General features: G+C 40.5%; 1 protein-coding gene across 8 annotated transcripts in view; it reads right to left on the bottom strand.

Moving 5' to 3' along the window:
- Window positions 1-19,865, bottom strand: part of LOC100462187 (zinc finger protein 383) — a 29,965-nt gene that overhangs the window by 7,268 nt on the left and 2,832 nt on the right. For 6 of the 8 annotated variants that reach the window (XM_054540269.2, XM_002829134.5, XM_024237512.3 and 3 more), the window contains 3 exons: window positions 9,653-9,706; window positions 5,702-5,828; window positions 5,304-5,399 (listed from right to left, as the gene is read on the bottom strand). In XM_054540269.2, coding sequence (XP_054396244.1) covers window positions 5,304-5,399; window positions 5,702-5,828; window positions 9,653-9,661 — 232 coding nt within the window. In that variant the 5' untranslated portion in view covers window positions 9,662-9,706. Of the gene's footprint in view, window positions 1-5,303; window positions 5,400-5,701; window positions 5,829-9,652; window positions 9,707-13,809; window positions 14,518-18,294; window positions 18,501-19,865 lie in introns of those variants that run through there. The other 2 variants (XM_054540272.2, XM_054540268.2) reach the window with 2 other exon arrangements.

The following is a 19,865-nucleotide window of genomic DNA, read 5'->3' as shown; positions in this document are numbered from 1 at the left end:
AAATATGTATCCTAATAAAACTGTAGCTTTAAATACAGAGCTTTCCTGATTTCTATGAGTCATTCTAACAAATTATTGCACCTGAGACCTTGGAAACCCCTTAATTTATTGCTGTTAGCTGGCTGATCTGCAGGTAGCCCAGGGACTCCCAAGACTTGCAGCTGGCATCTGAGGTGAGGACAGTACTATGGAAGACTGTGAGGTCTGCACATTCTCAATAGTGTCAGAGGTGAACTGCAGCATACCCAGTTGGGGTGGAAACAGAATAAGGTCTTTAATAAAGGATACAGTGGATACAATTTGAGTGTGGTGGCCAGGCATGGTGGCTCACACCTGTAATCCCAGCACTTTGGGAGGCCAAGGTGGGCAGATCACCTGAGGTTAGGAGCTCCAGACCAGCCTGGCCAGCATGGTGAAACCCTGTCTCTACTAAAAATACAAAAATTAGCCAGGCATGGTGGCACATGCCTGTAATCCCAGCTACTCCGGAGGCTGAGGCAGAAGAACTGCTTGAAGCCAGGAGGTGGAGGCTGCCGTGAGCTGAGATCGCACCACTGCACTCCACCTGGGTGACAGAGTGAGACTCCATCTCAAAATAAAAAAAAAAAGGAATTGGTAACAGCGGGTTATTCACATGAGGGAAGAGAAAGATGTAAGTCTAATGTATTGAACTAATTTGATGTAGGTGTGTAAGTGGCAGATAGGGAAACTCAGAATTATTTTATGTGCGGGGGATTCAATGGAAATATTGTTTGCCTTGGAATTTTGAGATGCTGATCTTAGGGGAGAGGAGACTTGCTCATGTACCACCACAGTGAATGAGAGAGAAGGAGCTAAAGTTTAAGGAAGATGGAAAGAAATTAAGACACAGTACAACATACTGCCATAGAAAGATAACAGGAACCAGAAGCAGATTGATGAGAGCTGACTGCCAATTCTGATACTTAATCGTTGTGTGCTCACAAGCAATTATTTAATCTCTAAGCTACCATTTCTTCATCTGTAAAAGGGCAATAATCCTTAACTCATGATTACTGGGGAGGTTACAGGAAAATGTATATACATGTTTTGGAGTAAAGTGTTCAGGTATTATTATGAAACAATTTCTTACTAAAAATGGGGATATTAGGCAAATTAAATGGTTTGAAGATATCAAAATGAAGCCTATTGGAGTATCTCAAAACAGGAACAGGGAATTCATTCCAACACAATCTTTTTCCTCCTATCTCTATATGATCTTGCAATAACTTTTTTTTTTTTTTGAAACGCAGTGTCACTCTGTTGCCAGGCTGGAGTGCAGTGGTGCGATCTCGGCTCACTGCAACCTCCGCCTCCAGGGTTCAAGCGATTCCCCTGCCTCAGTCTCCCGAGTAGCTGGGACTACAGGCATGCACCACCACGCCTGGCTAATTTTTTTGTATTTTAGGAGAGATGGGGTTTCACCATGTTGGCCAGGATGGTCTCAATCTCCTGACCTTGTGATCCTCCCGCCTCGGCGTCCCAAAGTGCTGGGATTACAGGCGTGAGCCACCATGCCCGGCAGATCTTGCAGTAACTTTCATCTAGTTAAGCTCCCAAGTAAAGTTTTGAAACTGCCCTCTTCTGTCTTCCACTGCCAATGTCATCTTCCAAACCAGAATCAACTCTTACCCAGACCAGTGAAGTAGCCTCCTCAACCAGTCTCCCCACCAAGCTCTCTCACCCTTTAATCTATTCAGGGAATAATATCATTTGGCTTAGGCTTCCACTGCTCAAAGTCCGAACTCCTCACAATCTCCTGCAAAGGCTGAATGCTGTGGCTCCTGCCTGTCTGTCAAAACCCTGACTCACACTCCACTCCCACTTGATCATGGGGCACACCAACACTGGCATTTAGTCCTTCAAACACACCAAGCTTTTCCCCATCAGAGCCTTCACAGGGGTTCTTCTCTCTGCCTGGAGTTTTCTTCTTTAGTAAAACATTAAACAAGACCTAGTGGCAAGCCTAGTACTACATTAATTCTGAAGTAGTGATGAGCATAAATATTTCAATATGCCTACAATAACAGTAAAATAATATGAACGTATCTGTGATTTCCATTAATGTCAAAGTCACAGGAACTACTACTACTGCTGCTACTATGGTTTGTCCCATACATCACGATAGGAAGAAATGTTATATCTCAATTACAGGTTATTAAATATAAAGATGTATTTTTGGGCTGGGCACAGTGGCTCATGCCTATAATCCCAGCACTTTGGGAGACCGAGGCAGGTGGATCACGAGGTCACGAGTTCAAGACCAGCCTGGCAAAGACGGTGAAACCCCGTCTCTACTAAAAATACAAAAATTAGCCGGGCACAGTGGCAGGCGCCTATAATCCCAGCTACTCAGAAGGCTGAGGCAGTAGAATCGCTTGAACCTGTGGGGTGGAGGCTACAATGAGCTGAGATCACACCACTGCACTCAAGCCTGGGTGACAGAGTGAGACTCCGTCTCAAAAAAAAAAAAAAAAAGATGTATTTTTTTCTTCTCATTCAAGTTCACGGACTCCCTGAATTCTACCTTAAGGAATCCAAAGTTAGGAACCCCTAGAGCAAGAATGATCCTTTACAAACATGATAATGTCACTCTGCTAAATCATTCAATGGATTTACACCTCATTCGGAGTAAAATTCAAGGTCCACAAGACCCAAAATCACCTACAGGTACATCCAACTCCCACCCTGACCTGCACCCAGCGTGCAAACACTCATAAGCCTGCTACTTTCCTCATCTCCTCTTCCACAATTCCCGCTTTGCTCACTCAGTTGCAGCCACAATGGTGGCTGCCAAAAAGCTCTGAACTCGAGTACCTGGTTCCTCCTGTTCCCTTTGCCTGAATCTCTCCTAGCAGATATTTATATTACCTGTTCCCTCACTTCCTTCAAGTCTTCACTAAAAGAACACCTCATCAGAGAGGCCCTCTCTAGCCTCTCTTCATAGCACTTATCTATCACCCACCACCTGACATTTCATATACACACGGACATATAATAATATAGAAATATTATTAATATATGACATATATTTATACTATACCAATATATTAGTTACATGTAGATAAATATAAGTGATATATAATTCTAAAAATATATTTATATTATATAATATTAATGTCATGCTAATATTGTTTTATACATATATACTTGACATTCATGTTTATCTTCTGCTATGTTTTGAATGTCTCTCCTTCAAAATTCAGCTGTTGCCAATGTGATAGTATTAAGAGGTGGGGGCCAGACACAGTGGCTCAAGCCTTTAATCCTAGCACTTTGGGAGGCCAAGGTGGGTGGATTGCTTGAACCCAGGAGTTAGAGACCAGCCTGGGCAACATGGTGAAACCCTGTCTCTACAAAAAATAGAAAAATTAGCTGGGCATGGTGACGTGTGCCTGTGGTCCCAGCTACTCGGGAGGCTGAGGTGGGAGGATCACCTGAGCCCGGGAGGTTGAGGCTGTGGTGAGCCATGATTGTGCCGCTGCACTCCAGCCTGGGTGACAGAGTGAGACCCTGTGTCAAAAAAAAAAAAAAATTTCCAAAAACGAAGAGGTGGGTCCTTTAAGAGATGATAGGGCTTCGAGGACCCATCCCTCAAGAATGGGTTTGGGTGCTCTTATGAAGGGGCTTGATGGAAGGAGTTGGCTCTCTTGCCCTACTGCCTTCTGCCACACGAAGATGCAAGAAGGCCCTCTCAGATACCAGTGCCTTGATCTCAGAATTCTTAGCCTCCAGATCTATGAGAAAATAAACGTCTGTTCTTTATAAATTACTCAATGTGAGGTATTCTGTTGTACTAGCACAAAATGGACTAAGACATTTTCTCTCTTACCCTCTAGAATGTAGGCTTCAGAAGTGCAGAACTTTAGAATGCCTTCATGAATACTATAGTCCCAGCCCTTGGACCAATGCTTGGTACATAGTAGTGCTCAATAAGTACTCTTCTGGTTCTCCTACTTCATCCCAAATCTCTCCTGCTCTGCCACCTCTTCCTTTTTAATATAGGCATAGATCCTTTTTTTTTCTTGGCCCCAACAATATCTCTATACATAGTGATTGCAGTCACTTCCAAGACTCCACCTACTACTTCAGTAGGGATTAATTCCACTTCTACATAGTTAGCCTTTGACTTTCTGCTAAACTCCTTATCTCATTTCTCTCTTATACTATTCTACTTTGTAGAAGTCATATATGTATATATTTTAGCACCACTTTTGGACCTTGAGTTCGTAAAGGTAACACAATTAGTAAACTGTAGCACCTGGAAGATTCCCTTACACAAACCAGGAAATTAAAAAAAGTTCCATAAAGAAAACATTGAAGACAGTCTGATAAAACAGGTCACTGACAGGCAGCTATAATGAAGACCAGTACTTGGGCAAGGGGTGTGTGTGTGTGTGTGTGTGTATTCACATATGTGTATACAGACACAATTATATTATTTTGGGGAGTGGTAGTAGAAAACACCTGTACAAGTCTAAAAAATGCAGAAGAGGGGCCGGACGTGGTGGCTCATGCCTGTAATCCCAGCACTTTGGGAGGCTGAGGCGGGTGGATCATGAGGTCAGGAGTTCAAGAACAGCCTGGCCAATATGGTGAAACCCCATCTCTACTAAAAACACAAAAATTAGCCGGGCATGGTGGCACGCGCCTGTAGTCCCAGCTACTCAGGAGGCTGAGGCAGATGAATCGCCTGGACCCGGGAGGCAGAGGTTGCAATGAGCCAAGATCGCGCCACTGCACTCCAGCCTGAGCGACAGAGTGAGACTCCATCTCAAAAAAAAAAAAAATGCAGAAGAAAAAGAAAAAGAATTAGCCAGGCATGGTGGCACAGGCCTACGGTCCCAGCTACTTGGAAGGCTCAGGCAGGGAGACTGCCTAAGCCCAGAAGTTTGAGCCTACAATAAGTTATGATCATGTCACTGCACTCTAGCCTGGGTGACAGAGCCAGACCCTTTAAAAAAAAAAAGAAAAAGAGAATAAAAAAAGCTAGCAAGCAGCTGAATCTAAAATACGGGTAAAATAGGGTTTTTTTAGAGAAGTAAAAGGTACCTTCTGCTTGAAATTAAAAGGAGGGTTGGAGAGGAGTAGTAGAAGGAGCGGTAAGTGAGCAAAAGGGCGAAACAGGTTATTTAACAACTGTGCTAAAAGGACTTCATTTTCTCCACTGGCCTAGTTTCTTGATGCGAGCTTCAGGGATAACATCTCAAAGGTGCTGTTTCCTCCCTGACCAGCTGAGTTCTGACCTATCATGACTTTCTTCTGTCCGGTCATTTCTCACTTACCTGAACACAGGCCTCTTGTAAGCTCTCTGCCAACCATCCAGGGCTCTTTCCCTTGTTCCAATAAGGAGATCACTTGAGGCTTAGGAGTGTAAAGTCCTGCTCACGAGAAAAGATATGGAACATGGTTACGCTGGGGGTAAATGAGATCCAGTCCCTTGATGATCAAGGAAGAGATGCCACTACAGGAAAAGCCAAAGAAAGATGAAGATGAAGCTTCAACCACAGCCCACTGGAGTTGCCAATTTCCCACTCTTCCTTTTCATTTCAGCTCAAATCATTTGTTTGGTAATAAAGAATAGAAATTCAGCTAGTAACCTCAAAAGCAGCTGAGAAATTCACTGTGGAAGAAGCAGACATTCCAGAGGAAAACTGGGAATCACTGGTACAGATGCCCTTACCCATTGAAACCAGATTGCTGTAGTTCTCCAACATCACATCTCTGTATAAGTCCCTCTGAACAGGGTCCAGGCAGTCCCATTCCTCCTGAGAGAAGTCTATGGACACATCACTGAACATCACTGATCCCTGAAACAATAAACATACGTATTACTTGTGTAATTAAAAAAATGTATCAGAGACTACGGTGCTTGTATTGTGGGGTAATACAAAATGAGTAATTATATTGGTGTCACTGAGAACCTGTATCTTTAGATCTCAGAAATAGATGCAAGAGTAGGAAGTTTATATTAAACAAATTCCTGACTCTGTCCATTGAAAAGGCCTAGAAATAATGACTAATCCAGTAGCAACGAGCATCCGTAGAGTCTAGATTGTGGTTTCTTTTCTTTTCTTTTTTTTTTTTTTGAGACAGAAATTCGCTTTTGTCACCCAGGCTACAGTGCAGTGGCATGATGTCGGCTCACCGCAACCTCCGCCTCCTGGGTTCAAGCAATTCTCCTGCCTCAGCCTCCCGAGTAGTGGGGATTACAGGCACGCACCACCACACCTGGCTAATTTTTGTATTTTAAGTAGAGACGGAGTTTCACCATGTTGGCCAGGCTGGTCTCAAAGTCCTGACCTCAGGTGATCTGCCCACCTCGGCCTCCCAAAGTGTTGGGATTATGGCGTGAGCCACTGTACCTGGCCTAGATTGTGGTTTCTAAGTATCATTTTCAAATAAAAGAAACCAAGGTTCTTTGGGAAAGGAACTGATTTCACGAAATCCACAAGAGCAACTTTTACAAAATGCACAGGATGAGTCTGAACGTCTTGTTATACCAAAAAGCAAGAAAGCCACCAAAAACAGTTAGGATCATGCTGATAAGACTAGGAGGCAACTTGAAGACACTCCCACTGGCCAATACTGTTATAACTTGCATGTCAAATTATTATAATTTTTTTTTGTAATAGGATTTATAAATTTAGGGTTTGAAAATCTTATAAAAGTTGGCCGGGCGCGGTGGCTCACGCCTGTAATCCCAGCATTTTGGAAGGCCAAGGCGGGCGGATCACAAGGTCAGGAGATCGAGACCATCCTGGCTAACACAGTGAAACCCTGTCTCTACTAAAAATACAAAAAAATTAGCTGGGCGTGGTGGCACGCGCCTGTAATCCCAGCTGCTCGGGAGGCTGAAGCAGGAGAATCACTTGAACCCGGGAGGCGGACCTTGCAGTGAGCTGAGATAGCACCACTGCACTCCAGCCTGGGCAACAGAGCAAGACTCCGTCTCAGTAAATAAATAAATAAATAATACAAAAACAAATAAACAAACAAAAAAAATCCCAAACTGTAGAATGCTGTAAGAGGGGACTGTATGCAAGTGTGACTAGATAATAATCTTCCAAGGAAACTTTCCATTGTTTTTGATGAATTTCCCTATTTTCTGCAGAGAAATCAAGAGGATAAAAAAAAAATAAGAGAATATAATACAATAGCATTATAAAAGAGAATAATACGTGTTCACTAGGATTGGTTGCACATCAAATTATATGGACAACTGCAACGGACTGATCATATTAAAAATGTTTAATCCATGAGTTCACAACACTATTTTAAAACATTATTGGTCACTTTTGGACGACTCTAAGAAGCCAACTCATTATTTGGAAAACCGGTAATTAAATGGAAAAAATCAAACATTCTTCTTTCCTATATGAACTGTCCTTCAGGGTAACCAAACAATTGATGAGGGAGTTTTACTTTATAGATAGAAGTATTCCACTTAATCTATGAAGGAAGAATGACAGAATTAAAATATCACTTGTAACCCCTAATGAATGAATCTAAAAATTATCAATAACTGGTAATATTACAAAAAGAAAGAGAACCAGATACATTGTGCATCCTAATAAAATTATGCATCATGATCTTATTTTTTTATTTTTTGAGTATCCAAGGTATATTTTATTGGTATAAAGCCAAAATAAGATGAGGTAATTCTCTGGTCTACCAGTTAGCTATACAGACCTACGTGAAAAAAACATTTTTGGCTGGGCGTGGTGGCTCAAGCCTGTAATCCCAGCACTTTGGGAAGCCAAGGCGTGTGGATCACGAGGTCAGGAGTTCAAGACCAGTCTGGCCAACATGATGAAACCCAGTCTCTACTAAAACTACGAAAAAGTTAGCCAGGCGTGGTGGCGGGGGCCTGTAGTCCCAGCTACTCGGGAGGCTGAGGCAGAGAATTGCTTGAACCTGGGAGGTGGAGGTTGCAGTGAGCCGAGATCGTGCCACTGCACTCTAGCCTAGGTGACAGAGTAAGACTCTGTCTCAAAAAAAAAAAAAAAAAAACACACATTTTTGAGGAAAAAAGGAAAATGTTTTACTGATAAAAAAATACTAATTAGTTTTGTCAATAATTTATCTGACCAAAACAAAAATAGTTAATGTTTATCAAATAAGTGAAAAGTCAGTAATAGTGTTACAACTTCTGAAAAAATTCCTAAAATTGAAAAGCAGAGAAAGATTTCTCAGGCCATCAATTTTTCTCCTTAATTAAGGGAGAAAAAAGGTCTTCATGATTTTGCTAAAAGATATAACCTAACAATGCAAGGGGTAGCCAGAGAATGTCTTAAATCTCTGTCCTATTGATGAATCATCCCCTTTTGCTCATCCTATGCAGGAAGACTATTTAAGGTCACGTTACACAGCAGCTACATGATCTGGTATAACACAACTATAATCAGTTTGCTTGTGCCTGATGCAAAAGTTCTCAACTCTTGGTCTGTGTTATGTCCCAAGTTGTCCTTCATCTAATATATTCTAAACTACCCCCATGTGATCTTAGAGCATCAATCAAAGCTACGAAAAAGATATATAAAGTTATATGTAAAGTTATTTTATTTATTTTTATTTTTTTGAGATGTTGCTCAGGCTGGAGTACAGTGGTGTGATCTTGGCTCACCACAATTTCTGCCTGCCAGGTTCAAGGATTCTCCTGCCTCAGCCTCCCAAGTAGCTGGGACTACAGGAATGTGCCACCACGCCTGGCTAATATTTTGTATTTTTAGTAGAGACGGGGTTTCACCATGTTGGCCAGCCCAGTCTCTAACTCCTGACCTCAGGTGATCCGCCCGCCTCTGCTTCCCAAAGTGCTGAGATTACAGGCATGAGCCACCGCGCCTGGCCTTTTATAAATTCTTTAATAATTATTTTTCTGGTAGTAGAATTTTCTACAATATAGATATTACTGGATAAGACTTAAAAGGTTCTTCTGAGCTCTGACAGTATGATCTACATGACTTATGCATTGGCTGAACCATTGTAAACATCCATTATCACTATCCTTAATTCTGAGATACAGAAAACTCTATGATTCACAGAAATTCCCTGCAATCCAAACTTCCTATCCAACCTCAAATTGGACTTCTCTCCAGGATATTCTTACAGAGTTGCGAGATCTGTATCGGCCACCAACCCCATGATCCCCAAAGGTGCCTAAATCAGATCTTGCAACAATCCATTATTTGGAACTACCAGCACCATATTTCATCCTATCTTACTGGAGAATGCTACTCTGTAGAGATAATCTTGGCTTTTCTATATTTCCAGCTAAGTAACTCACACCTTCAACTCATCAAATAATGGTCCAGACAGGGTAAGTTCATTTTACAAATCTATTCTTGCTTCCTTGAGATAATTCATCCCCTATCATAGTCCTTGGGAAAGAGTTAAAAAAAAAAAAAAGAGATGCTCAGGTATTTACAGAATGAAAATATTAATGCTGGTTGATTTATAAAAATAAAAGGGATACTTAGAGATGGTATAGGATTTTCTAGCTAAGAAAAAATGGGGACAAGGATTCTGAAGGGAATTCTGTTAGCCAGAAATGTCAGGATAAGGAAAGCAAATGCTCATGTCTTTTTTTTAAAAAAACTAAATGTCAGGAAGGCAAGAAAAAGCATCAACTCACCTCAGCCATTGCTTCTAGTATTGCAGATGGTTACTCTTCCTTGAGGCCGTTCTCCTGAAAAAGGATAGTGTTCTGAGATTGCATGACTGGGGAAGTAAAACCCTCTAGAAATCACACTAGAGGCCAGATAAAACCACCTCCATACTTCTTGGTCTTAAGATATAACTCTAGTTAGTGGGAATATGGAACAAATCCTACTCCTTCCTCAATACTACAAACCTCAGGCTTTAGCTGCAGCAAGACAAGGATCCAGATTCATTCTCCCTCATGCAAACAACCTAAGTTCCTGCCTTAGCCAAGGGATTCAGGCCAGACCTTGTCCCACCTCAGTAATGTTGCTCTGAACCCACGATTGAGCTACTATGGCCTGCCCTGAGCTACTGACCTACTATGACCCAAGACTGAGCTACCATGACCTCCTTTGCAGCCCTCAGGTCCCCAAACCAGACTCACACAAATGGTGCCCTTTGGCCAGGAACACAGTGCACTCAGATCAGAAAGACCAAAGACTTCCCTAATCAAGTCTTTTTGTTTCTCAACCCTCAGAAAGTCAACTTCCCTCACCACATGCACACACACAACACCCGCACCCACCCCTAAACACACAGGGATGCAGGGGGCACTAATTCTTCTAGCTCTGTTTTATTAAAAATATATATTTATATATATATTAAATATATATTTTATATATATAATATATAGTATATATATTATATATAGTATATATAATATATAGTATATATATTATATATAGTATATATAATATATAGTATATATATTTATATATAGTATATATAATATATACTATATATATTTATATATAGTATATATAATATATACTATATATATTTATATATAGTATATATTATATCTATTGTATATATTATATATAATATATAATATAATATATAGTATATATATTATATATTATATAATATATAGTATATATTATATATTATATAATATATAGTATATATTATATATATTATATAATATATAGTATATATTATATATATTATATAATATATAGTATATATTATATATATTATATAATATATAGTATATATTATATATATTATATAATATATAGTATATATTATATATATTATATAATATATAGTATATATTATATATATTATATAATATATATATTATAGTATATATTATATATATTATATAATATATATATTATAGTATATATTATATATATTACATATTATATATTATATATATTATATATACTATATACGCTTGTAATCCCAGCTACTTGGGAGGCTGAGGCACAAGAATCCCTTGAACCCAGGAGGCAGAGGTTGCAGTGAGCCAAGATTGTGCCATTGCACTCCAACCTGGGTGACAGGGTGAGACTCTGACTCAAAAAAAAAAAAAAAAAAAAAGCTGGGTGCGGTGGCTCACAGCCTGTAATCTCAGCACTTTGGGAGGCTGAGGCAAGTAGGCCACCTGAGGTCGGGAGTTCAAGACCAGCCTGACCAACATGAAGAAACCGTCTCTACTAAAAAAAAAAAAAGCAAAATTAGCCAGGCGTGGTGACACATGCCTATAATCCTAGCTACTGGGGAGGCTAAGGCAGAAGAATCACTTGAACCCAGGAGGTGGAGGTTGCAATGAGCCAAGATCACGCCATTGCACTCCAGCCTGGGCAACAAGAGTGAAACTCTGTCCCGAAAAAAAAAAAAGAAATTCAACCTTTTGCCGTTGCCAAAAGGTGAGGCTGTTTTTAAAAATATCTGTGCTGAAAGGACTCCTTTTAAGAGTCTCCTAAAAGGGGATCCCATTAGCCAACTAATGAAAACTTACACAACAATAAACAGAATACTTCTGCCACTCCTCCACACTATGATAGAGTCTTTAACAGCTATCAGTCAGTTGAAATAGCTGTGAAATGCTCTAAGTCCATAATAATATATAAGAAAAAAATTGTTATAAAGTGCACAAAAAAGGTGGGTGAAGAAGTTTTTTTTTTTTACATACAATAATTAGAGAAGGATTATATATGTGTTTTTTTCTTATCCTGTTTTTCATAGTTCTAGTATTAGCGGCTTGTTTCCATCTACACAAGACAAAAAGAATAAACTCGGGAACTTTGAAAAAGCCAGTTAGTCCCAGAAAAAGGAAAAACTGTACCAAAGCCAGAAGGACCCATCACAACAGTGGCCTCACACAATATCCCAAGATGAAAAGGGGATTCACTGCAGTTAGTAGACACACACAAAACCAAGTAGAAATGGGATACAATAAAATAACAAATTAGCCGAATGTTCCAAATGAGAGCTTATTGCATACTGTGGGCAGCAAGCCACCCAGGTGTTAAGGGAAGAGACCGAGGGCACAAGCTGTTTTAGTATAATAAAGAAAATATATAGAATAAAAATAGTTATACTAAAAATAAATTATAATTACATATAAATATTAATCATTAGTTTGTAGCATTACTCTTTATTCCAATAATAATCTTTGTTCTACAATTATAACCTAAAAAAACCCAAACCATACAGAGATAGAAACTAAAGGAACACAGTACAGAGATAAAAACTAAAGGGACACAATAAAAAGTGACCAAAAAACAAAAATGTGAGCCCTCTGTTATGCCCAGACAGGGCCACTAGAGGACTCCTCGGTCTAGCGGTAACGACAGGAAGGCGCCTGCTACTTAGCCGACCTTGGTCTAGCGGTAGCGCCAGTAACTGGGAAGGCATCCGTTACTTAACAGACCGGGAAAAGGAGTCTCCCTTTCCCTGGGGCAGTTAAAAAACACTCTGCTCCACCATCTCTTGTAAAAAGGCCTGACATCAGTCAGGCCCGCCCACAGCCATCCAGAGGCCTGTCTTCCTGTGATGCTGTGCTTCAGCGGTCACGCTCCTGGTCCGCTTTCATGTTCCGCCCTGTACACCTGGCTCTGCCTTCTAAATAACAGTAACAAAATTAGTTACAAATTTTGTTTGACAGTAACAAAACTAAAGTCTTTAAAATACATTTTAAAAATTATGACGTAAACTGTCCCCTCTCTCTCTCTGCCTCGGCTACCAAATAGGGAAGGGCCCCCTCTGTCTGGTAGACACGTGACTCGCGCGATCTTACCTATCACTGGAGATGACTCTCACTCCATACCCTGCCCCTTTGCCTTATACACAATAAATAACAGCGCAACCAGGCATTCGGGGCCACTAACGGTCTCCGTGTCTTGGTGACAGTGGTCCCCCAGGCCCAGCTGTCTTTTCTTCTATCTCTGTCCTGGGTCTTTACTTCTACAATCTCTCCTCTCCACACACAAAGAGAAAACACCACAGGCCCTGTAGGGCTGGTATCGCCTAGGAAGTAAACCTTCTATTAACAATATTAACCCCCTAATAATTACATAGTGATATTAACAAGGAAGATTTAAGTTTTTTAAAAAGTGCCTGGCCAGATGGCTGGGCTCGGTGGCTCATGCCTGTAATCCCAGAACTTTGGGAGGCCAAGGCGGACTGATCACCTGAGGTCGGGAGTTCAAGACCAGCCTGACCAACATGGAGAAATCCCGTCTCTACTAAAAATACAAAATTAGCCGGGCGTGGTGGCACATGCCTGTAATCCCAGCTACTAGGGTGGTCGAGGCAGGAGAATCGCTTGAACCTGGGAGGCAGAGGTTGCGGTGAGCCGAGATTGCGCCACTGCACTCCAGCCTGGGCAACAAGAGCGAAACTCTGTCTCAAAAAAAAAAAAAAAAAAAAAAAAAAAAAAGCCTGGCCGGGCACAGTGGCTCATGCCTGTAATCCCAGCACTTTGGGAGGCCGAGGTGGGCAGATCACAAGGTCAACAGATCAAGACCATCCTGGCCAACATGGTGAAATTCTGTCTTTGCTAAAAATACAAAAATTAGCTGGGCATGGTGATGCACGCCTGTAGTTCTAGCTACTTGGGAGGACCAGGAGGCGGAGGTTGCAGTGAGCTGAGATCGTGCCACTGCATTCCAGCCTGGCAACAGAGCAAGGCTACATCTCAAAAAAAGAATAAATAAATAAATTTTAAAAATACCACTAGCCCAGGTCAATATATCTTATAGTGAAACTGCAGACCATGCAAAAATTTAAAGCACATATCTTGTCCAACAAATGAACTTACAAAAATTAAAATCTATATTAAAAATAGAAACTTACATGTCTGATGAAGTATAAAAAGGGACCCAGTCTCATGATCAACAGCTTAGGAAACTTAAATGCACATTACTAAGTGAAAGAAGCCAATTCAAAAAGACTACATACTGTATGATTACAACATTCTGGAAAAGGCAAAACTATGGAGACAATAAAAAGATTAGGAATTGACAGGGAGGGAGGATCAGTCAGGGCACAGAGGCCTTTTAGAGCAATGGAATTAATGTACATGACATCATAATGGAGATAAATGTCATTACACATTTGTCCAAACCCCTGGATGTGTAACACCAGGAGTGAACCCTAATGTAAACTATAGACTCTGAGTGATAATGATGTGTCCATGTGGGTTCATTATGGTAATAAATGTACCACTCTGGTGGGGGATGTTGATGATGGGGGAGACCATACATGTGGGGGGAAGATGTATATGGGAAATCTCTGTACCTTCTGCTCAATTTTACTGTGAACCTAAAAGTACCCTAAAAAATAAAGCATATTAAAACAAATAAACAACAACAAAAAAGTAAGTCCTGTCACATGCTACATGTCTGAACCCTGAGGACATTATGCTAAGTCAGGGATTTAAGCAATGTATTTATAAATAACTGGTGGCTCAAAGAATAAATTGCAATGGAAGTTAAAAATATTTTACGAGGTCAGGAGATCAAGACCATCCTGGGCAACGTGGTGAAACCCCATCTCTACTAAAATACAAAAAAAAAAAAAATTAGGCGTGGTGGTGCACGCCTGTAGTCCCAGCTACTTGGGAGGCTGAGGCAGGGGAATCGCTTGAACCCAGGAGGCGGAGGTTGCAGTGAGCTGAGATTGCACCATTGCACTCCAGCCTGGTGACAAGAGCGAGACTCCGTCTCAAAAAAAAAAAAAAATTAAACTGAATAATAAAAAATAACATGTCAAACTAATTTATCAAAGCATTTAACTAATTCATTATTATATTGTATCCCATTACTACTTGGGTTTGTGTGTGTCTACTGACTAACTGCAGTGAATCCCCTTTCTATCTTGGGGTATTGTGACTGGAAAGAAGCCAGTCACAAAAAGACAAATACTATTATATATGATTCCACTTACAGAAGTATCTAAGGTAGTCAAACTCATAGAAACAGAAAGTAGAACAGTGGCTGCCAAGGGCTGGGGAAAGAGGGAAATGGGACATTGTAGCTTAATAGTTATAATTCAGTTTGCAAGATGAAAAAGTTTTAAAGATCTGTTGTACAACAATATAAATATACTTAACACTGGAATGTACATTTAAAAATGATTAGCTTGGTGTGGTGGTTCACACCTGTAATCCCAGCACTTTGGGAGGCCAAGGCAGGTGGATCACCTGAGGTCAGGATTTCAGGACCAGCCTGACCAACATGGAGAAACCCTGTCTCTACTAAAAATACAAAATTACCTGGGCTTGGTGGCACATGCCTTTATTCCCAGCTACTCGGGAGGCTGAGGCAGGAGATCACTTGAACCTGGGAGGCAGAGGTTGCAGTGAGCCAAGATTGCACCACTGCACTTCAGCCTGGGCAACAAGAGCAAAACTCATCTCAAAAAAAAAAATTATTAAGATGGCCAGGCGTAGTGGCTCATGCCTGTAATCCCCCCACTTTGGGAGGCCAAGGCAGGCGATCACGAGGTCAAGAGTTCAAGACCAGCCTGACCAACATGGTGAAACCCCATCTCTACTAAAAACACAAAAATTAGCCAGGCGTGGTGGCACGTGCCTGTAGTCCCAGCTACTCAGGAGGCTGAGGCAAGAGAATCACTTGAACCCGGGAAGCAGAGGCTGCAGTGAGCTGAGATCATGCCACTGCACTCCAGCTTGGGTGACAGAGTGAGACTCCGTCTAAAAAAAAAAACAAAGATTAAGCTGGTAAATTTTATATTGTGTTTTATACCACAATTAAAATGAAAACAAAATCACTGAAAAAAAAAAAAAAAAACTAGCCGGGCATGGTGGCACGTTGTCTGTAGTCCCAGCTACCCGGGAGGCTGTGGTGGGAGAATCACTTGAGCCTGGGAGGTCGAGTTTGCAGTGAGCTGTGACTGCGCCACTGCACTCCAGCCTGGGTGACAGAGTGAGAGACCCATCTCTAAAAAAAAAGAAAAAAACAAAAAACTACAAAAATTTACATGTTCAATGAAGTATAAAAAGGGACCCAGTATATGGCTGGGCACGGTGGCTCACGCCTGTAATCCCAGCACTTTGAGAGGCCGAGGCGGGTGGATCACGAGGTCAAGAGTTCGAGACCGGTCTGACCAACATAGTGAAACCCCGTCCCTACTACAAATACAAAAATTAACTGGGCGTAGTGGCTCGTGCCTGTAATCCCAGCTACTTGGGAGGCTGGGGCAGAAGAATCGCTTGAACCCGGGAGGTGGAGGTTGCAGTGAGCCGAGATCCCACCACTGCATTCCAGGCTGGGCGACAGGGTGAGACTCCGTCTCAAAAAAAAAAAGGAAAAAAAAAAAAAAAAAAGGGACCCAGTATAATGATCAGTGGCTCAGATTCCAATGAGCTTATTTTGTGGAACCAAGTCCCAGGTACCAAACACTAATTAATTAATTGAGCCCTCAGCCTTTAAGTTAAGTCTGTGGTTGGTTTAATTTTCCTCTTATCAGATATTGGCAATTTTTGTGTTACTTCATATTTTAAGTTTTGTTAGAGATTTATTAATTTTATTAATTCCCAAAAATAAGCTTTTATCTTTGTTAGTTTTCTTCACTGTACATTCATTTTGTATTTCAATATATGTTCGTTATGTACATCAAAACACGTATACCTTAAATATATGCAATATAAAATAAACTAAAAATTTTATATTTGGCCTTTTATTCTTATTATTTCCTAGATTTTAATTTTGGGGGTTTAACTTTCTAGACTTTTCCTTAGCTTCTTGAGATGAATACATAGATCATTAATTTTTCAACATTAATTTTTTTCTTTTTTTTTTTTTGAGATGGAGTCTCACTCTGCCACCCAGGCTGGAGCGCAGTGGCGTGATCTTGGCTCACTGCAACCTCTGCCTCCCAGGTTCAAGCAACTCTCTGCTTCAGCCTCCCAAGTAGCTGAGATTACAGGTGCCCGCCACCATACCTGGCTACATTTTTTTTGTATTTTTAGTAGAGATGGGGTTTCACCATATTGGCCAGGCTAGTCTTGAACTCCTGACCTCGTGATCCACCCGCCTGGGCCTCCCAAAGTGCTGGTATTATAGGTGTGAGCCACCGCACCCAGCCAACATTCATTTTTTTCTAACATATGCATTTACAGCTATATATTTTCCTCATATTCAGATTTAGAAACATAATTTTGGTATGTTATTTTTCATTATCACTCAGTTTAAAGTATTTTAAATATCTATCACAATTTATTCTTTGCGTCACCAGTTATTTATAAATACATTGCTTAAATCCCAAACATTGGGATATTTCTTTAATTTTTGTTTTTTTATTTAGAAACAGGGTCTTGCTATATTGCCCAGGGTGGTCTCAAACTTCTAGGTTCAAGCAATCCTCCTGCCTTGGTTTCCTAAAGTGCTGGGATTACAGGCATGAGTCACCACACCTGGCTGGGATATTTCTAATTATCTTTTTGTTATTGACTTCTAGCTTAACCTACTGTGGTCAGGAAAGTTACAGTATTATTTCATTCCTTTGAAATTTATTGAGACTCTCTTTGTGGTCTAGCAGATGATCAATTTGGATAAATGTCTCATATGCACTTGAAAAGCATGTATATTATGTAGTTGTAAGGTACACTGTTCTATACATATCAATCAAGTCAAGCTTGTCAATCACACTGTTCAAATACCATATAGCTTTATTGGGTTTGTCACTTGTTCTATCAGCTATTGAGAAGAGTGCTAAAAACCCCCCACTAAGATTGTGATTTATCTACTACTTCTTTTAGTTATGTCAAATATATTTGAAGCCATTTTATGAAGGCATATAAATTCAGAACTGTTATATCTTACTGGTGAATTGATCTTTTTATTATAAACTATTCCTCTTTATCTGTAGTAAAGCTTCTTGTTGTAAAATCTATTCTTGTCATGAAGTCTACACTGCAGTTTGGAATATAGATTGATACCACTATTTCAGAAAACTGTCAGTATCTATTAGAGCTGAACATATACATAAACCATGACCCAGCAATTTCACTCCTAGAAATACACCCAAGACAAATGCATTCATATGTACACCAAAAGACACGTAAAAGAATGTTCCCAGCAGCATTTTTCATAACAGCCTCAATATGAAATCAAATGCCAATCAATAATGGAATGGATAAGTAAAATGTGTTATATTCGGCCAGGCACGGTGGCTCACACCTGTAATCCCACCACTTTGGGAGGCCGAGGTGGGCGGATCACCTGAGGTCAGGAGTTTGAGACCAGCCTGGCTAACATGGTGAAACCCTGTTTGTATTAAAAATACAGAAAATTAGCTGGGTGTGGTGGTGTGCACCTGTAATCTCAGCTACTCGAGAGGCTGAGGCAGGAGAATCGCTTGAACCCAGGAGGCGGAGGTTGTGGTGAGCAGAGATGGCGCCATTGTACTCCACCTTGGGCAACAAGAGCAAAACTGTCTCAAAAACAAAAAAAAAGTGTTATATTCATACAACAGAATTTTAAACAGCAATAATAATGTGTTCGCTATATTCATTATATCACCTATAACTAACGTGCAGCAACATGGATGAATTTTATATATTTATACTACATATTATTACAGAATACATTCATATTACATATGAAATATAATATTGAACAAAAGAAGCCAAGCATCATGTCCAAGTGAAACTGACAGTAGGAAAAAAAAGTGAAAAAAAAAAGAAGCCAAACAAAATTCAAGCATAGGTAAAATTAGTCTATGGCTATAGAAGACAAAATAATAGTTCTCTTTGGGAGAAGTGGGTAGTGAGTGAACTGGACAAGACTTGGGCTTCTGTAATGCCAGTTACGTTCTATTTCCTTATCAGATTTGAGGTCTGGTCAAAGGAATATGCTTACTTTTTTTTTTTTTTTTTTTTTGAGACAGAGTCTCGCTCTGTCAGCCAGGCTGGAGTGCAGTGGTGCAATCTCGGCTCATTGCATGCTCCACCTCCCGGGTTCACGCCATTCTCCTGCCTCAGCCTCCCAGGTAGCTGGGACTATAGGCACCCGCCACCACGCACGGCTAATTTTTTGTATTTTTTTTTTTTTTTTTTTTAGTAGAGATGGGGTTTCACCGTAGCCAGGATGGTCTCGATCTCCTGATCTTGTGATCCGCCCATCTTGGCCTCCCAAAGTGCTGGGATTACAGGCATGAGCCACTGCGCCCAGCCCGGAATATGCTCACTTTTATACAAGTCATCAGGTCATATACCTTGATTTTGTACTTTTCAGAATGTATGTTATATATATATATATATTTGAGACAGGGTCTTGCTCTGTTGCGCAGGCTGGAAGGCAGTGGTGCAATCGCAGCTCACTGCAGCCTCAACCTCCCTTGGTTCAAGCAATCCTCCCACCTTATCCCCTGAATACCTGGGACAATAGCAACATGTAACCATGCCTGGTTAATTTTTGTATTTTTTGTAGAGATGGGGTTTCACCATCCTGCCCGGGCTTGTCTCAAACTCCTGGGCTCAAGCGATCTGCCCAATAGGCCTCCCAAAGTGCTGGGATTACAGGCATGAGTCACCATGCCTGGCCCCAGAATGTATGTTATACTTTTAAAACAACATGATATATCATGGTATCAGCAGATTCATTAAAGATTAGAATACCAAATGACCATGTGTCAGAATACAAGATGACTATAATGTTTATAAACTGTTGGTAGGAATTTAATTTGTAAAACTATATTGTAGATCAGTTCAGCATTATCTAGGAAATTTAAAGATGCAAAACATATTGTATGGCCCAGCAATTCCTTCATACACTTATATCCTAGGAAGGTATGCATATATATATACCGGTATACTTGTAAAAACATTTTCACAGCAGCCCTGTCATACATACAGGAAATAACCAATGTCTGAACTGCAGCTATGT

The sequence above is a fragment of the Pongo abelii genome, chromosome 20, assembly GCF_028885655.2.
Source record: "Pongo abelii isolate AG06213 chromosome 20, NHGRI_mPonAbe1-v2.0_pri, whole genome shotgun sequence".
Classification (NCBI taxonomy): Eukaryota; Metazoa; Chordata; class Mammalia; order Primates; family Hominidae; genus Pongo; species Pongo abelii.
The sequence above is the reverse complement of the archived record's forward strand: the minus strand, read 5'-3'. Positions and strand labels throughout refer to the sequence as shown.